General features: G+C 37.6%; 1 protein-coding gene across 16 annotated transcripts in view; it reads right to left on the bottom strand.

Annotated features, from left to right (window-relative positions):
* The window catches only part of CPLANE1 (ciliogenesis and planar polarity effector complex subunit 1), a 142,857-nt gene that overhangs the window by 62,169 nt on the left and 62,177 nt on the right, over window positions 1-18,511 (bottom strand). For 9 of the 16 annotated variants that reach the window (XM_057302306.2, XM_008955980.5, XM_063604498.1 and 6 more), the window contains 11 exons: window positions 17,504-17,612; window positions 16,006-16,297; window positions 13,978-14,917; window positions 12,070-12,218; window positions 11,224-11,390; window positions 10,569-10,651; window positions 8,831-8,910; window positions 7,099-7,176; window positions 4,942-5,134; window positions 1,257-1,547; window positions 4-774 (listed from right to left, as the gene is read on the bottom strand). In XM_057302306.2, coding sequence (XP_057158289.1) covers window positions 4-774; window positions 1,257-1,547; window positions 4,942-5,134; window positions 7,099-7,176; window positions 8,831-8,910; window positions 10,569-10,651; window positions 11,224-11,390; window positions 12,070-12,218; window positions 13,978-14,917; window positions 16,006-16,297; window positions 17,504-17,612 — 3,153 coding nt within the window. The remainder of the gene's footprint in view (window positions 1-3; window positions 775-1,256; window positions 1,548-4,941; window positions 5,135-7,098; window positions 7,177-8,830; window positions 8,911-10,568; window positions 10,652-11,223; window positions 11,391-12,069; window positions 12,219-13,977; window positions 14,918-16,005; window positions 16,298-17,503; window positions 17,613-18,511) is intronic. The other 7 variants (XM_063604496.1, XM_063604499.1, XM_063604501.1 and 4 more) reach the window with 3 other exon arrangements.

Below are 18,511 nucleotides of genomic sequence, written 5' to 3'. Positions count from 1 at the left end.
TACCCTATTTTCTGGGGACAAATGTGAATGAAGTAATGACAATCTTGGGTATTTTCTTTCTTCTGCTATAGGTTGGATAGGTGTTGAGGGAACTGTAATAGATGCTCTTGAGGTTGATGGAAACATATTAGGAGGTTTAAGTGGCAGGTATAGTAACGGAAGTCCAAAGGAATGGTGAGGAGATATCTCAAGGGTCCCTGGCTTAACATCAAATAGTTTTTCTGGTTTTATAAACACTGAAGAGTCCTGTTGAGGTGTCAAATTTTCTTGTCCAACATATTGATCCAAGTTCACATGATTAGGAATTTCTGTAATTACAGTTTCTGCCCATGTCTTCTGCTCAACTTCTTTTTTTCTGGCTTCAGTATTATACTGGCTTACATTCAAATGGGATGCTGGAGTAGTTTGTGCTGCTCTCTGTGGCAGAGCAGGTTGGAAGGAGTCAGATAATCCCCAAGCCTCTCTTGGTTGTGGCAAAGGCCTGAAGGGAACTTGTGGAATACTTCCTGTATGTAAGAAAAGGGGCTGGAATTCTTGTTTAGACTTAAATTGAAGCAAAGGAAAGCCATCACCAGGACTAAATGTTTTTGCATGTGGGATAAGTCTAGGTGCCTTCTGAACAACAGAAGGTGTGGACAAAAGGTAGAGGTGAGTATTTCCAGCAGGAGCTGGATAAAACGAAGTGGATGGTAAGTTTTGAGATGATGGAATTGGTCCTCTTTTCTGGGGCTGGCCATTTAATTGACATAAAGGAATACTCCCATGTGGAACATTCTGGAAGAGAAAAAAGATATTATGTAAGTTTAGAATATATTAGAAATTCCTTCCTTTGTAAATGGCATTCAGTATGTTTTGCAGTGGGTAGAATGTAGTAACTGCTAAAAAAAAAATTATTTATTCAACAAAAAACACGATGACTATTGAACTACTCAGGACATTATTATTATTATTATTTTTTCTGAGACAGAGTCTTGCTCTGTCACCCAGGCTGGAGTACAGTGACATTATCTCGGCTCACTGCAACCTCCACCTCCTGAGTTCAAGCAATTCTCCTGCCTCAGCCTCCTGAGTAGCTGGGATTACAGGCATGCGCCACCACACCCGGCTAACTTTTGTATTTTTAGTAGAGACGGGGTTTCACGATGTTGGCCAGGCTGGTCTCGAACTCCCAACCTCAGGTGCGGCCTGCCAAAGTGCTGGGATTACAGACATGAGCCACCGCGCCCAGCCATTAATGGTATTTTTACATACATTACCTGTACGTTTCCAGTACTATTTTTACCAGATGGGATAGTTCCTTCATGGCAGTGTGGGCTGTTCTTGCGAGGCTCTCTGGTGTTCTCTCCCATTGACTGTGGTTTAATAAAAAATCTCTCCTTAAGATTTTTGTTGCTGTCGTCAACATCACCACATCCTCTTAGGTTTGATTCTTGGCTTTCCCCTAAATGCACAGACTGAGACTGCTGTACAAGTTGTTGTATATCTGGGAGATTCGCAAAGGATGATCCTACTATTTGCATTAGGCTCATGAAGTTGATCTGCTGCAGCTTGAATAAAACAAAAATTGAAGCGATATCTTAAAATATAACAAAAAGAATCTAAGGAATAACAATAATCATCTGAGTACTCTACAATAGTCACACATTTGTCTTAGTATCTATGAGAATCATGAATGCTGAGCAGGAGGCATAGTCAGGGAAATTTTTTTTTTTTTTAAAGGGAGAGGAAAAAAATGATAACTTCCTGTCAACCAGGCATATGAATACTCACTTGCGAATGAAACTTGGAACTATTTGCAAACAGTTTACAGTATTCAGTTTCCATAAACATCCCAGGGATCAAAGGAGTGGGATAAAGACAGATTCCCAGAATAGGCCGGGCACAATGGCTCACGCCTGTAATCCCAGCACTTTGGGAGGCCGAGGCAGGCAGATCATGAGGTCAAGAGATTGAGACCATCCTAGCCAACATGATGAAACCCCATCTCTATTAAAAATACAAAAATTAGCTGGGCGTGGTGGCACGGGCCTGTAGTCCCAACTACTCGGGAAGCTGAGGCAGGAGAATCGCTTGAACCAGGGAGGCGGAGGTTACACTGAGCCAAGATCGTGCCACTGCACTCCAGCCTGGTGACAGAGTAAGATTCTGTCTACACACACGAAAAAAGACAGATTCCCAGAATAAGTGTATTTTGGACAGTTTTCAGCAATGAGCAGAAAGCAGTACACAGGTGAAGAGCAAGGAATTCCCTTGGAAACGCTGACTAGGTGAAAGTAGTCAGACACCAGTTGTCCCCAAACTTTGCTGCACATTACAATCACCTGAGAAGTATTTATAAGTCCCGATGACCAGGTCACTCCCTATCAATAATCGCAATGTCTGAGGATAGGAACGAGCATCTGTATTCATTAAGATGACCAGGTTATTTAAATGTCCAGAAAAGCTTGGGAAGCACTAGCATAGACATTGGCTTAGCTGGAACAAGAGATTTACAGCAGGGATAATGAAAAGATAGGCTAGTACAGAAGTTCACAAACTTCGGCATGCATCAGAATTACCTGGAGGACTTGAACGACTCTGCTGATCCCTATCCCAAGTTTCTGATTCAACAGGTCTAGGATAGGGATCTGAGAATTTGTATTTCCAACGTCTAAGTGATGCTGATACTACTCGTCCAGGCATCATACTTTGAGAACAACTAGACTTGTGAAAGTAAGGCAGGAAAGGAGGGAAGGTAAAGACTTCAAAGTGAAGTTTTTGAAGGCCAACAGAAGAATTTGCATTTGATAGAACAAACCAATAGGGAAATAGTGCAGGTTTTAAAAAATGTAGTTTTCTTTTAATTATAAAGTAAATACACACAGGAAAAAACAGAAATTTTAAAAATAAAATAAATATCATTCATAATCCTACCCTCAAAAATAATGAGCATTGACATTTTAGTATATTTCCTTTCTCTAGCTTACTCTCTCTCTCTCTCTCTCTCTCTCTCTCTATCTATTCTATCTAAAAGACAAGGTCTCACCCTGCTACCCAGGCTGGAGTGCAGTAGACTGATCATAGACCACTGTAACCTCAAATTCCTGGGCTCAAAGCATCCTCCAACCTCAGCCTGCCGAGTAGCTGAGACTATAGGCATGTGCTACCATGCCTGGATAATGGTTTGCTTTTTGAGTTTTTGTTTGTTTGTTTGTTTTTGTAGAGATGAGGTCTTGCTATGTTGTCCAGGCTGGTCTCAAACTCCTGGCCTCAAGCAATCCTCCTACCTCAGCCACCCAAAGCACTAGGATTACAGGTATGAGCCACCTCTTATAAAATTTAAAAATATAAAGAGCCTGGCTTCTTTCTATTTTTAAAACAAGATTGATATCATATATTATACAAATTTGTTCCTGAAATTTACTGAAGATTTTTAAACAGGTGACTAATATTATTAAAATAATACCTGAAGAAAGTGTCCTAGAATATAGAAGACAATGGAAGAATGAAACTAAGAATCTAAGGTTAGCCACTGCTATAGAAATAGCAAGTGGCTATTACCGACATATAGTATGGGCAAAAAATTCAAGAGGGCATAGTAAAACACTGGGTAGGGGTTGTGAAAGAAGGCAAAGATGACTTTTGAAGATAGTGATTCTTAATCTTTTGTGTGCATCAGAATTATCTGGATAATGTGTTAAATATATAGGACAGTGACCAGTGAAGTCCCCAAGTAATCCATCTAACAGTTTGAGAGATGTCTCTAAAACATTAAGCTGGTAGAATCAGTGGTGCTACTAAACAGAAAAAGGAAACAAGGGACTAGGGAGAATAAGAATAAAATTAGTTTCAGTAAGTTTCATGGGACAGGGAGACATGCTGAACAACTATTCTCATCAAGGCCCCTAAGTTCAAAGAGAAAATTAGTGCAGCTGGGCACAGCGGCTCACGCCTGTAATCCTAGCACTTTGGGAGGCCAAGGCAGGCAGATCACCTGAGGTCAGGAGTTCGAGACCAGCCTGGCCAACATGGTGAAACTCCATCTTTACTAAAAATATAAAAATTAGCCAGGCAAGGTGGTACATGCCTATAATCCCAGCTACTCGGGAGGCTGAGGCAGAAGACGCTTGAACCTGGGAGGCAGAGGTTGCAGTGAGCCGAGATCACACCACTGCACTCCAGCCTGGGCAACAGAGTGAGATTCCGTCTCAAAAAATAAAAATATAAAAAAATTTTTTAAAAAGAAAATTAGTGCCGAGAATCATCAATATGGAAATGGTATATATTACATCACATAAAAGGATATGGAAGTGAATGTAGGACAAATGAGCAGAGGTTTAGATCTGAAGGAAACTAATGTTTCTAAAAAGGTAAATAATTAACCATTGTTGGTAAACAGAAAAAAAGGATAGCCAGGTATGATGAAAGTCAAAGTGAACAGTAATTTGAAATGCAGCTGACAGTTTCAACTCAAGCACAAGAAATATGGATAAGAAATATGTGATAGTGTCAGCTGGAAAATAAACCTTGGATACTTTTGAGTAGGAGCCCACTAATCTGGTTTGATTACTCCCCACCTCACTTTTGTGAGCAGCTGCATCCCAAAGAGCTCAGTAAAAATAGGTCATTGTGAGAAGTAGGTAGCTTAGCCTAGACCTCTGGGCCCTAGAGGTCTTTTTTTTCCTAGTAGAGTTTCCTAGCAGAGTCTCACTATGTTGCCCAAGCTGGTTTCAAACTCCTGGTCTCAAGCAATCCTCCTACCTTGACCTCCCAAAGTGCTGGGATTACAAACGTGAGCCACTGCGCCCAACCAGTTATAAACATTTGAATGAAAAGTACCCAAAGCAGAGAAATGCTTATGATATAATTTTACCTTGTCAATTTCTGGAAATCTATTAATATTTTAAAACCCTACATGTACACTATGTGTAGATTTACTTACTTATATAGAGATGTGCTTACCTGAACTAATTTAAACATTTCATCTTGCAGCATCTGCCTAACGGACTCCGAACAATCTGGTAACTGAGCCGTGCATTCATTTCTCTGGGTCTTCTGAGGTGTTGGAGCAGGTGGTTGTGAAGCAACATTGACTCCATTTGGTATCAGAAGTGGAACTGAGGAAGATTTTTCTTTATATGTAGAAATCTGTGCACTGCGTGGAAAGCATTTAAATAAAAAACATGCATTAAAATTGACAAAAAACAAATTGAATGTCTATGATCAGAATATTTTGATCCCACTTTTGTCTTCCAATTTAAAGGTTATTCTAGTAGTTTTCTAGAAATTTAAACCCTAAAGCCTTTCTCTCTAGTGCCCGTCAGCCCCCCAGACACATTTGTCATCAGCTCAATTTTCATCTTTATTAAGGGATTGTCTAGTCAGTGATGGGCTCCTTCATAGGGTGTTGCAAACCCAAGAGCTGACATATATTTCACTTGCCTGGTCCCTGTGGACATCTGAATTTGAGACCTGTGGAATCATTCTGATTAGCTGTACAGACTTCACAATTTGTAATTTGGCTTAGAAATATGTTTTTGACTAAAATTAATGATCCAGCATAGAGTTAAGAAAACTAGGGAAAAACTGGGTTCAAAAAACTTAATTCTAGGATCAGTAGAGAAAACTACTGTTTATCATCATTAAATGTGAAACAATAGTACTGTGAACATTTCATTTCCAAGCAAACCTCAGAGTTTAAATGTACCATAAACCCTAATAAAAAATGCTTATTTACAAATAAAAATTAAGGATCAAAGCAAGGTGTTTAGGTTTTTTTTTTAAAAAAACAAAATGACTGTTGGGGGATGACTCCTCAAACATAGCAGATACTCAAAGTTTTCTACATTTTATAAACTAAGCAAGGGAGCAGGCAGTTATCAGATTCAAACAGATCACTGTTTCCAAAAAAGAAAAGAACATATTAAATTTCATATAGACTTATTTAGGTTTACACTCATTCCCATTTGGCAATAATATTTGCCTTTTATCGAGCATCTTAACACACCCAATAAAAAAACTTTATTTGGCAAATTCACAAAAAATAGGCATTACAACTGATCTACCTTTTCCTTTTCTGCCAAAGTGAAAGCTTTGAGTGTTGCTCCTTGAGAATCATGTTTCTCACAGCTGCTGCCAGCCTCCACTGTCCCCAGCTTTCTTAGCTGGGTGACAAGGGAGTTAGTTGCCCAGTGACAGGGATCTGGAATCTAAAGAGTGAGCGGAGCCAAAGAAGGTTTAGGAGGCACCCTCTGGCGACTGGGTTCCTGAAGTGTGATGGAAGGGGGAATGGGTTTCAGGCTGACCCCTCTTCAGGCATTCCTAGTAAAGCCACAAGGGGCTCCAGGGCTGTAGAGGTCCCCTTGGGCACAGGGTGGGTGCATTCATGCTTGCACAAGTCACTGGCACTCAAGAAGGCCTTGGGACAGTAGGGGCAGGTGTAGGGGTAAACTGAGCTGTAGGTACAGCTGGATGTGCACAGCCCAGGCCAGTCTCAGAAGCTCTTTAAACTGAGTGTAGCAAAAGGGCCGGATCTGGGTATGAGGACTCATGCAGACGCAACAACATTTTGTGAAGAAGGTCTCCTTGCACAAACAGATCTGCCCATTTTAAAACAAGTTTATTGGGCTTTGCTTTCAACAGGTCTCAAGGAGATCGATTCTAACTATGAAAATTTTTTTCTGAGGTAAAGCTGTGCTATATTTTCCTATTTTGGCAAGATTTCTAAACACTAAGCACTCTGTTCAAAAGAACCGGATGAGTCTGTTCTGTGAGAGAATTAAAAGCATTTCAAACACTACAAGAAATCAGTTAGAAGCTGAAAATGAGCAACAACTTCATCTTTCAATAATATATCACTACTTTTTTTCAGAAAAGACTGCTCAACATAGTTCCTGTGTAACTTTAAAATACAATCGCTAGTGGAAACTCAGTAATGAAAGATGTCAGATCTGTGTGCTTATGCTGCTCTTTCAATGTTTTATGTTGCTTTCATTTATTTTCTTAGTTTTCAGTCAAAATGTAGCAATTGTTTCAAAAATGGTACAGTCAGCATACTTTCACTCTGTGATTTGTAAAACACAACTATTTTTAAATGGTATAGTAGGCAAAACTTCTTACCTAGAAATTTCTGAACTTGTATCTACTTGCATTGATTGAGGAGTGGTATGCCCAGGATGTGAAAAGGCTTTGATCGTACTATCAATAAAAATTAACAGGTGATTAGTAAGCAAGATATTCTTTGCATTATCTAAGGTATGAGTGATCTATGCTCAGCCATCTAAGAGTCTAAACATCCTCTAATCTTCTATAATGTTTAGCTCATAATTACAATCTGTTTACATTTGTCTCCATAGCAATTAGTAACAGATCTAAGCAAAAGCAAAAAAATATGTCTGGATGACTTAAAACACCACTTAAATACTGCTGACTGCTCAGCAATGAAAACAACAGAACCCAAAATGAGGGGACATGAGGTTAGTTAAGACCCAAATTTCACCTATAGAAGAGGGAGACACTATGCTCAGAACCCTAGAGCCCATTGTCACATTTGAAACTGTAAAGAGGCTGGGCACGATGGCTCACGACTGTAATCCCAGCACTGTGGGAGGCCAAGGCAGGCAGATCACCTGAGCTCAGGAGTTTGAGACCAGCCTGGGCGACATGGCGAATCCCATCTCTAAAAAAAATACAAAAAAATTAGCTAGGCATGGTGGTGCACACCTGGGCAACACAGCAAGACCCTGTTTCCAAAAAAAAAAAAAAGAAAAGAAAAGAAAAGAAAGAAAAGAAAAAAGAAACTGTAAAGATTAGTGTTTGTCTTCTCTCTCTCTCTTCTTGGGTAATTTTCCGAAGGAATCATTTTTATGAATAGAAGTATCTAAATTACTTGTAAAGGCCCATAGTATTAAATATATTCTTTTTAACTGTCCACAGAAAAACTAACAAAATTTGCATACTGAACAGAAAAAGAAAATCTAATTATGTTGCCTTTTTTTTTTTTTTTTTGAGACAGAGTCTTGCTCTGTTGCCCAGGCTGGAGTGCAGTGGCCTGATCTCGGCTCACTGCAAGCTCCGCCTCCCCGGGTCATGCCATTCTCCTGCCTCAGCCTCCCGAGTAGCTGTAACTACAAGCGCCCGCCACCACACCCAGTTAATTTTTTGTATTTTTAGTAAAGACAGGGTTTCACCGTGTTAGCCAGGATGGTCTTGATCTCTTGACCTCATGATCCACCTGCCTCGGCCTCCTAGAGTGCTGGGATTACAGGCATGAGCCACCACGCCTGGCCATGTTGCCTTTCTGATCTAAGGGAATTCTAAAATTTAGAACTTCTAAAATTCTAAAGATTTAGAAATCATGTCCAAACTGCAACACATGAAAACTGCCTTCAGCTCTCCTTGAAGCAATAAGCTAGCCGGCAGTGTATGTGTACATCATAGCTCTAATGAATAGTGTATAGTAATCATCACAACAGTGAAAGATTTTATACATACATAAAATAATTTATAATCATTCTTTATTTGACTCAATAAAAATGGAATAAGTATGAAAAGTGGTTCCCTACTTAGCAGCTAAATAAGCTTTGGCCTATTTACAGCTTTATTTTGATAAGGCTGATAGTGATGAGAGAACAAAAGGCATTTTAGATATCATTATTTATTTCACTCTATCAATACATAGAAGTATAACATTTACCAAAAATCATTTTACCATAACTATAAACTGAAGTTACAGTTTCACTAGAAACACAATACCACCCTAAATCATGTATTGTAAATTATGAAGGAAAAAAGCTGAAAGCTTCACTGAGGTAACCAGTGACAATCACTGTCATACTTTTTTCCCCCTTACCCTTTTTGTTCAGTCGATTTTTCCTCCATAATTGTCTCCAGTGGTTCTTCCCTTTGACACTGAACCTCTTCTGTGAACTCCTGTTAAAATGAATAGTACCCAAAAAGAAAACAGGTAAAACAAATAGGTATTACTGTCTTGAGTATTTTGAGTCTCATATTAGCCACTTAACCAGAGTAACAACAGTCTACAAGCAAGTGAGAAATCAAACAGTAAAATGTACTCCCAGTCCTGCTCTGACCTAATCTTTATACTGTGTGAATTGCCTCCAGTCTGTCACACTGGGCTATTGAGCATGCTAAGTTACAAAGACAAGATTGTGTCAGTAGACTAACACACTGTAAATTATATACACCTAACACTATATGATTATTCATTTCCCTGTAAAAACAACTATAAAACCAGGAAAAATGAATCTTTTTTAAAAGAATTGTTACAAGGCAGGCAGATCCACTTGAGGTCAGGAGCTCAAGATCAGCCTGGCCAACATGGTGAAACTCTGTCTCTATAAAAAAATACAAAAAATTAGTCAGGCATGGTGGCGCATACCTGTAGTCCCAGCTACTTGGGAGGCTGAGGCAGAATTGCTTGAACCTGGGAGGTGGAAGCTGCAGTTAGCCAAGATCACACCACTGCACTCCAGCCTGGGCAACAGAGCAAGACTGTCTCAAAAATAAAAATAAAAATAAAAATAAAAAAGAATTGTTACAACAGATAGGGCACAGTGGCTCACACCTGTAATTTCAGCACTTTGAGAGGTTGAGGCTAGGAGTTCAAGACCAGCCTAAGCAACATAGCAAGGCCCAGTCTCTACAAAAAAATGTTTTTTTTTTTTAAATTAGCTGGGCATAGTGGTGTGCACCTATAGTAAGACCCAGCTACTTGGGAGGCTGAGGCAAGAGGATGACTTTATTCCAGGAATTCCAGGCTGCAGTGAGCCATGATCGTGCCACTGCACTCCAGCTTGGGCAAAAGAGCAAGACCCTCATCTCGAAAAAAAAAAACAAAAACACAGAATTGTTACAATAATTGGAAATGTCTATGTTCCCCCTGGAAATTCAGTGTATAGAGTTTTGAGAAAAATAATATCAAAAAGTATATATATGTATAAAAAGTATACAACAGCTGAATTATACTTTTTAATTTTTTTTTTAAAAGACAGGGTCTCACTCTGTTGCCCAGGCTGGAATGTAGTAGCACATTACAGCTCACTACAGCCTCAAACTCCTGGAGTCAAATGATCCTCTCACCTCAGCCTTCTAAGTAGCTGAGACTACTACAGGCGCATGCCACCATGCCTGGCTATTTTTTAATTTTTTGTAGAGATGGAGTCTTGTTCTCTTGACCAGGCTGGTCTAAAACTCCTGGCCTCAAGCAATCCTCCCGCCTCAGCCTCCCAAAGTGCTGGGATTACAGGCATCAGTTGCCATGCTTGGCCATACTTCCATACTTTTTAAATAAAGGACACATTTGCTACTCTTGATTAAATAAATTTGCTAAAGCAGTTTATGACGTGAAAATTTCATTGCCTGAAATTACTGGACAGGTTACTACACTGTACTAGAATTTCAGGGAAAGAAAAATGCCACACAGCATGGCTATATTCTACAACCCATAGTGCATTTTTAAGAGCTAGCCCTGCTTTGATATATTTAATAACAATGAATAAAAACATGTATAATTTAAACACTATACAAAATGAAAGAAGAATAATTATATCCACTATTTATTGACTTACTTCTTCTAACTGCTGTGGTAACGTCATCATGCAAATGGCAAGACTGGGACTTCTGAAACCTCCAACAGATTCTTCAGTGTCTTCTAGCGATAAGTGAAGATGAAGAGAAACTGATCATTTAAAAAATAAGCTATTGACTTTTTAGGGGGCTCAGGGAATATTACCAGAAACAATATAATGACAGAAATATTTTCTATCCTTTTTATAAAGACAGTCTTTGAAAACACCTGGAGTCTATTCCATCTTCATCAGGTAAATCCCAGATGAGCCTTGAGAGCCCTTATTATTCAGTATGTTTAACTCCACGTAGTGCTCTGAGAGTTTCTGTCTTAAGGAAGACTGCTGGGGAGAGGTTTATAGAGTTGCTTCACAGAAATTAACAGACCATAATTATTATATAAGCAGCACAAGACGCCCAACAATTGTAAAAGAGCACCAACATAAAAATACCTTAGATCTTCTTGGTTTTATTAAAACCAAAATTAGAGTTAATATGCTCAATATTTCATAAATATTTAATTCTCTTAATTTTTTATTTTAGGCTACTGTAAACATACTAACTTAGGTATAAGACTAAATAAGTTACCTCAGATAATATTATTTACCAATTTCAAATTAATAAAGCCAAAAAAATAGATTATCTAAATGAACTGACCTTCATAGTCTGATATGTGCATATCCATTTCCTCTTCTGTAAATGCTTCTACTTCTAAAAGATTCTCATCAATATCTATAAATTCTTTTTTAGTATTATGAGTGACGGAAATAATATCATCATTGATTTCTTTTATATCAGGATTTTCTGCTTCAGTTGGCATTCTACTGAAAAAAATGCAGCAACTAAAATTACAACTATTCTTGGAGATAAAGAGCTAATTCAGTTTTGGGTTTTTTTTTTGGTTTTTTTTTTTAAGATGGAGTCTCGCCCAGGCTGGAGTGCAATGGCGCAATCTCGGCTTAATTCAGTTTTTTAAAAGCAAAGAACAAACTTTGGTTTCATATTTATAAAATCTTTCTTTAAAAAATTCTGATACACAGAAGCTCAGGTAAAGATTGTTCAGTAAACAACTAAACATCATAGTTTTTATTTACTCGAATGATCGGAATAATTTCAACTTATCTAAAATTATCATTCTCACAAAGGACTCTTCATGCTATAATGGCTTTTGCCTTGGTATTCAAAGCTATGTTACTCCTAGCATTGCTTCATATATAAAAATGGATGAAAGGATTAGTTCAACTTCTGATATGGGAAATAAATTGATAAAGGAATCCCTCAGGATGAATTAATTGCTCTCTCAGAAGATATAAGCTAGACCAAGAGGGAAGAAATACAATTTGCAATGAATTGTTAAAGCACCTCAGAAAGCTCACTGCCTGCTCCTCTACTTCAAAAAATGCTCATTCCTTTAACTTTCAAGGGTTTGATCTTCCCTTTAAGCCCAAATGCCATCAAACCACGTGTCTTATATTGAAAAGAAGAGTATAATCGGCAACTTACTTCAAGATATTTTGACAAGATTTATTCTGACCATTTCTTTCCTCAGTTCCACCTGGAGTTGCTACTGCAACTGAACCGCCAGCATCTGATTTGCTCTCCCTCTCAATATTGGGTCCAATCTGACACCCAGTGTCACGATTCTCTACCATCTAAAGCAAACCATTTAAAGTATTTAGTATTTATTGAACCCTTTCTTTTTCACCATATTTTAAAATTATTCATTCTTTCTACAGGAATCCTGAATAATCCTCTTATTCATTTATCAAATATTTACTGCATTTCTACAACTCAATATTTGTTGCTGAAGCAATGATCAAGTCTTTATTCTAACTGGAAAAAGCAAATCTGACTACCTAAATAGTATTCAAAAGAAATCAGCCTTACAAATTTGTAAGGCATATTGTCATTGTTTTCAGGCCACAAAACAATGGCAAAAAAATTATAATATCCTCATTTCATTCCCTTTGCTATATCATAAAGACATTCAGTAGTTATTTCAAAATGACATAGTAGACAAAAATACATGCAGCTAAAAACACAAGGTACATCCTTTTTGTCTCACTTAAAATTTCCATATACATTACCTAGAAATACACATTTCAAGGATGACCAATATCACAGTATCATATAAACTGTATACCTTATGATAACAGAAACCAATCTCAAGGAAAAAAAAGGACTAGTGTGGTGGCTCCCACCTGTAATCCCAACATTTTGAGAGGCCAAGGTGGGAAGGTCACTTGAGCTCAGGAGTTTGAGACCAGCTTGGGTAACAAAGGGAAACCCTGTCTCTATAAAAAATTTAAAAATTAGCCAGGCATAGTGGCATGAGCCTGTGGTCCCAGCTGCTTGGAAGATTCAAGTGGAAGGATCACTTGAGCCCAGGAGGTCAAGGCTACAGACAGCTGTGATCCTAAGACTGCACTCCAGCCTGGGTGATAAAGCAAGACTCTGGACCAGGCGCAGGGGCTCACACCTGTAATCCCAGCACTTTGGGAGGCCGAGGCGGGCGGATCACAAGGTCAGGAGTTTGAGACCACCCTAGCCAATATGGTGAAACCCCATCTCTACTAAAAAATACAAAAATTAGTCAGGCATGGTGGCGCGTGCCTGTAGTCCCAGCTACTCACAAGGCTGAGGCAGGAGAATCGCTTGAATCCAGGAGGCGGAGGTTGCAGTGAGTTGAGATCACGCCACTGCACTCCAGCCTGGGTGACAGAGTGAGACTCCATCTCAAAAAAAACAAAAAACAAAACAAAACAAAAAGCAAGACTCTGTCTCAAAAAATGAATAAGTAAAAAATAAAAGAAAACAAATTCACATATTCACATACACACACACACATACACACACACATTCACATCCTTCAGCCTAGAATAAACTACTTCAGAATAAAAGCACTTGCCATTGACTAGGGAAGAAAGAATAGTTAATTAAACATTAACTCCTCTACTGACTCCCCCATCTGCCTTTCTGTGTTTGGTTCTCCAACCTCTTCTGGCCTGAGAGTATAAGAAAAACTATCCCCTAACGGACTTGATGAGACATCAGTAATTAAAACTACAGAGCCACCTAGTCCTCCTTCATCTGAACCAAAACCTGAAACTGAAAGGAGAAATAATATACGTGTAATACCACTTGTAATATCACTTAAAATTATCTCCTTCCTTTTTTTCTTTTTTATAAATACACATAAAACTTCAAAACCTCACAGCCTCTCTGAAAGCACTTTATTGTTAAGAATTAAAGGAACCACTGGAAGAAAAAAATAGGAGATACTGATTATAATCAACATTGTCATTAATTTTCTATTATTTAATGATTCTTTAATAGATGGGAAATGTAAACATAGTTTTAATCTAAAATGAGAATTCTCATTTGTAAGTAATAAACAATTGATATGCTTACCTTAATAATGGCATTTTTTGCCTTATATGTAGCAAAATAGGGTTGTTCCAAAAGCCATAATGATGTAAGAATGGCAGCTGTAGAGGTCTTTACACGAATTACTGGACTGTACTCAGAGGATGACTCAGTTATACCAGAATCACAGAGTAGCCTTCTATTAGACCACCTTATCATCCATTCCAGCAGTCTTCCTATACTGCCAAAAGTGTTTAGTGCTAAAGGAAGATCTTCTTGAGGGTTAATATCATTGCACTGAATAGCTTTGAAAATACATCTTCTAGTTTTAATGGACTTGGGAGTCCAAAAAATGTGGTTTGATGATCTCTGGATTAGACATTTCTCTCTAGTGTCATCTTGTATTTTGTAAATTGAGCTTTGTTTTAAACCAAATAATCCACTCATTCCTTCATTCTTATTGACTTCATTCGAAGGATATTGTAAAAAAGGTTTGATTCCTTGATTAACCAGTACTGATGATGAAAGTTCCTGGTTTTCTAAATGCATGCCATATTCATCATTTAAAGAGGATGATTTTTCTGATTCATAGGACTCAGGAGCAACAACAAAGCAAGAACCAGCTCTAAACACATTCTGGCTTTTAGTTTTGCTCTGATGTCGTTTTAATGTTGTATGTACATCAAAAAGTAAAGAATTAAGTTCATGTTCTCTAAGCTTTCCAGAAAAACTAGTTAGAAATGGAATGTCAGCATCCCTGGAATAAGGTAGGTCTCTTTCAAGAATGTAACTCAAAAACAGATCAAGGAATTTAATATATTCATCATCATCACGTTCAAATTCCCAAACACCTATTACAGGAAGTGTATTTTGTGATAACTTTTCATGATCTTCTTTCTTTGTAGGATTTTCTTTCTGATTACACATTTTCCTTTTATCAGTTGGCTTACGAATCGATGTTAATTCCATGTGATTTGGGGCATTTCTATAGCAAAAAAATAAAATAAGACAAAATTAGAGATCATTTAATCACTAAAACTGATCTTAGAATTGACATGAAAAATTCTCTCCAATGATTAAGTCATGTATATTTTGTGTGCCTCAATTACCTACATTTCAAACGAGGGAGTGGGACTAAATGATTTCTAAGTGTTTTCAAGAGTGGAACATTTCTACTATGAGATCAAAAAAAAATTAATATCAAAAGGGAAAATTTGTATTAGAAGAGATTAAAATGTGTCCACAGAAATTTCACTATAAAAGAACATGAATAATTTTTCTGTGGGTAAAAGAAATAGTCCTCTAATGGGTCAGATTTTAGGAATACAAAGTCAACAAAAACTCCAAGCCACTGATATACAACAAAATTTAGGATTTCTTGTTTCTCTCTTGCATCTGCCCGCTCAGCTCCCCTAATACCATGTATAATAAGCAAGACTGACCTTTTTTGTTTTACCACACAAAAACTGGGAACTTTTTCTAAACACTTTTAGCTGTTATGAAACCTGTTGGGCGGACACCTTAACTGCCCAACCACAATTCCTTTTAAATGTTTCTTCTCAACATGATTCTTAGGGCAGAACACAGATCCTTAGTTCCCTCAGTAAGAGAATAGGTGTTGGCCACCTGGGCTGAAAGCATCCCATCCCTTCTGATTGAGGCAATTTCCTTCCCTGAAATATTTCCCTTAAAAATATTAAGGAAATTTAAGGAAAAATTTCCTTAAAAATAATATGGCTAACTCAGTAACCTCAAACTATTTAAGTCTAAAGATTACTAAAAAAAACTGAAAGTCCTCCAGTGAAGTGTAGAATTTCATCTACTCCTTTGATTTTATAATTTCAGATGGCAAAATTATTTCATATATCAATAATACTTAAAGTAAATTTTCAAATGTATAGTCTCATTTTATACTCCTAATATTCTTATGAGTGGAGGGGGTGGCACTTATCATTCATATTATTAATAGCACAATCAGTGAGGGTTGCTGGGACCAGAAATCAGCTCATCAGATGCCTGAAAGCTACTTTTCAAAGGAAGTGAATGCCAGTGATTAAAAGATCTCAATTGTACCTTTGATAGATATTTATCCTACTTTTTTCTTCAACCGACAAAGCTTCAGAGAACGTATCTGCATCACTGTGAACCACAGAATCCCCCAGTTCTGTGAGTGTACTTCTGCTCAAACTAGTCCCCAGGGAATATCTGTCAACTCCTGGAGCCTCATCTGGTTTCTCTTCTTCAATTGGTTCCCATATATTCACTTCAAAAGAGCCTATATTTCTCTGCACACGTTTTAGAGCTTTCACCCTCACTTTCTGGATAGAATGCATGACAACAGACATCATTTCCTCAGTCTGGGGTCCTGGAAAGAAAAGAATAAAAAGTCTTAGTGTTCATTAAAATATTTCAATTCAAGACATAGGAGACCCAACTCTGGTCCCTCCTGGGGACAAGAAACCTAACTGATGACTAAGGCTTATTTCCACATTCTTACTGGTTGTGTTTTCTTCAGTATTTACTGGAAAGATATTTTAAAGTAGAACTGCAGAAGCTTAAGAAGGTCCATTAAAGAACACAGTAAAAGAGACAGAACCTAGACCTCATGAAGAAAAAGTATGCCCTGGAAAAAAAAAACTTTAAGTGATTTAACTGTTTTAAAACTCAGAAGGATAATTATATTTAATAAAAAGAATAATGAATGTTTTTTCTATTCTCACATAGAGAATAAGATAAAATGAGGATAATTCTAGCCAAAAAAATCAAGGACATTTTTCTTACTAAAAGTAATAAGAAACAATAGCAAGGGAAGGTTTTCAAGGCTGCCTATAGAAACATTTTAAAACATTATTTAATACATAAACAGAATATTTTAGAGGATGTCAAAAAAAAGTATTAAGAAAAATACAAATCACAAATACAATATATTAATAGAATAATACAAAATCACTGGACATACCTGGACTTAAATACTGAATTATAGTTCTAAAAAGCAGGGTAATTTTAATTCTTTAAAAATTCCACAACATTGTAAATGTATTTAATGTCAATGAATTGCATATTTTAAATGGCTAAAATGGTAAATTTTATATTATATGCATTTTACCACAGTAAGAAATGTGTGTATTCTAATTTTGAAGAACAAAATTAGAAGCATAAATAACCATAAAGGGAAATTACTTGTTTTCAACAAATACTTGCAATATACAAAGTACCATATGCTCATTTTATATTATCTTACTTAATCCTCTCTGAATACACATCATAAAGCAGGTAATACTATGCCCACTTTACAAATAAAGATATGAGGCTCAGAGAGACTGAGCAACTTGCCTAAGATCGCACAGTTACTGACTGACAGAGCCATGAGCCGAAGTCAGCTTCATCTGGTTCCAAAGCAAGAGATTAGTCTTTCTGCAATGGAGAAATGTTTCTACCTTCTCATACTTCTATCTCAAGGAAGAGGCAAAAATGCATAGACACATAAGCAACAGTAAATAAATATTTTCAAAACAAAAAGGGAATCTTCCGCAATTTATCTGTTAGCTATCTGAGAAACAACAAATAATACCTTTCACAACACAGTGTCTGAGTCTCTGGTGAAGCGAGTGATATTTGTCTCTTAAAGGAACCCTCACGTCCTCAGGATAGGGAAATGCTTTCACGAAAATTTCTGCTACCTTCAGAAAAAAAATTGTTTAAGTTTTATGAGAAACATCATTCTTTTTTTTTCTTCCATTCCACAAATATTTTATTTTAACTCAAAATATAAATGCACATTTCTTACTAATCTTTTGAAGTCAGGTCAAAGCCTCTCTCTGAGCATCTGTCTGCTAATAGGAGTTTAGTATCAACTTACTTTTTTATTTTAAAATATGTAATTGACAAAAACTGTGTATATTCAAGGTGTACAATGTGATGATTTAATATACGTATACATTCTGTGCTGATTTCCATAGTCGAATTAATTAGCACATCCATCAATACACACATTTACCATTGTAATATCCTCCCTTATCAAATTTCAGATTAACTGTAGTCACTATAGCCCAGCGCGGTGGCTCACGCCTGTAATCCCAGCACTTTGGGAGGCCGAGGCGGGCAGATCACGAGGTCAGGAGATCGAGACCATCCTGGCTAACGTGGTGAAACCCCGTGTCTACTAAAAAAATACAAAAAATCAGCCGGGCGTGTTGGCGGGAGCCTGTGGTCCCAGCTGCTCGGAAGGCTGAGGCAGGAGAATGGCGTGAACCCGGGAGGCGGAGCTTGCAGTGAGCCGAGATCGCGCCACTGCACTCTAGCCTGGGTGACAGAGCGAGACTCCGTCTCAAAAAAAACAAAACAAAACAAAACAAAACACTATAGTCACTATATTGTACATTGGATCCCTAGAACTTATTCATCTTATAACTGAAAGGTTGTACCCTTTGACCAAGATCTCCCCATTTCCACCACATCCCCAGCCTCTGACAACCACCATTCCACTCTCTGCTTCCGTGAGTTTAACATTTTTATATTCCACACACAAGTGAGGTCCTACAGTATTTATCTTTTTGAACCCACAAGATATTATGCTAAG

This window comes from Pan paniscus, chromosome 4 (assembly GCF_029289425.2).
Source record: "Pan paniscus chromosome 4, NHGRI_mPanPan1-v2.0_pri, whole genome shotgun sequence".
Classification (NCBI taxonomy): Eukaryota; Metazoa; Chordata; class Mammalia; order Primates; family Hominidae; genus Pan; species Pan paniscus.
The sequence above is the reverse complement of the archived record's forward strand: the minus strand, read 5'-3'. Positions and strand labels throughout refer to the sequence as shown.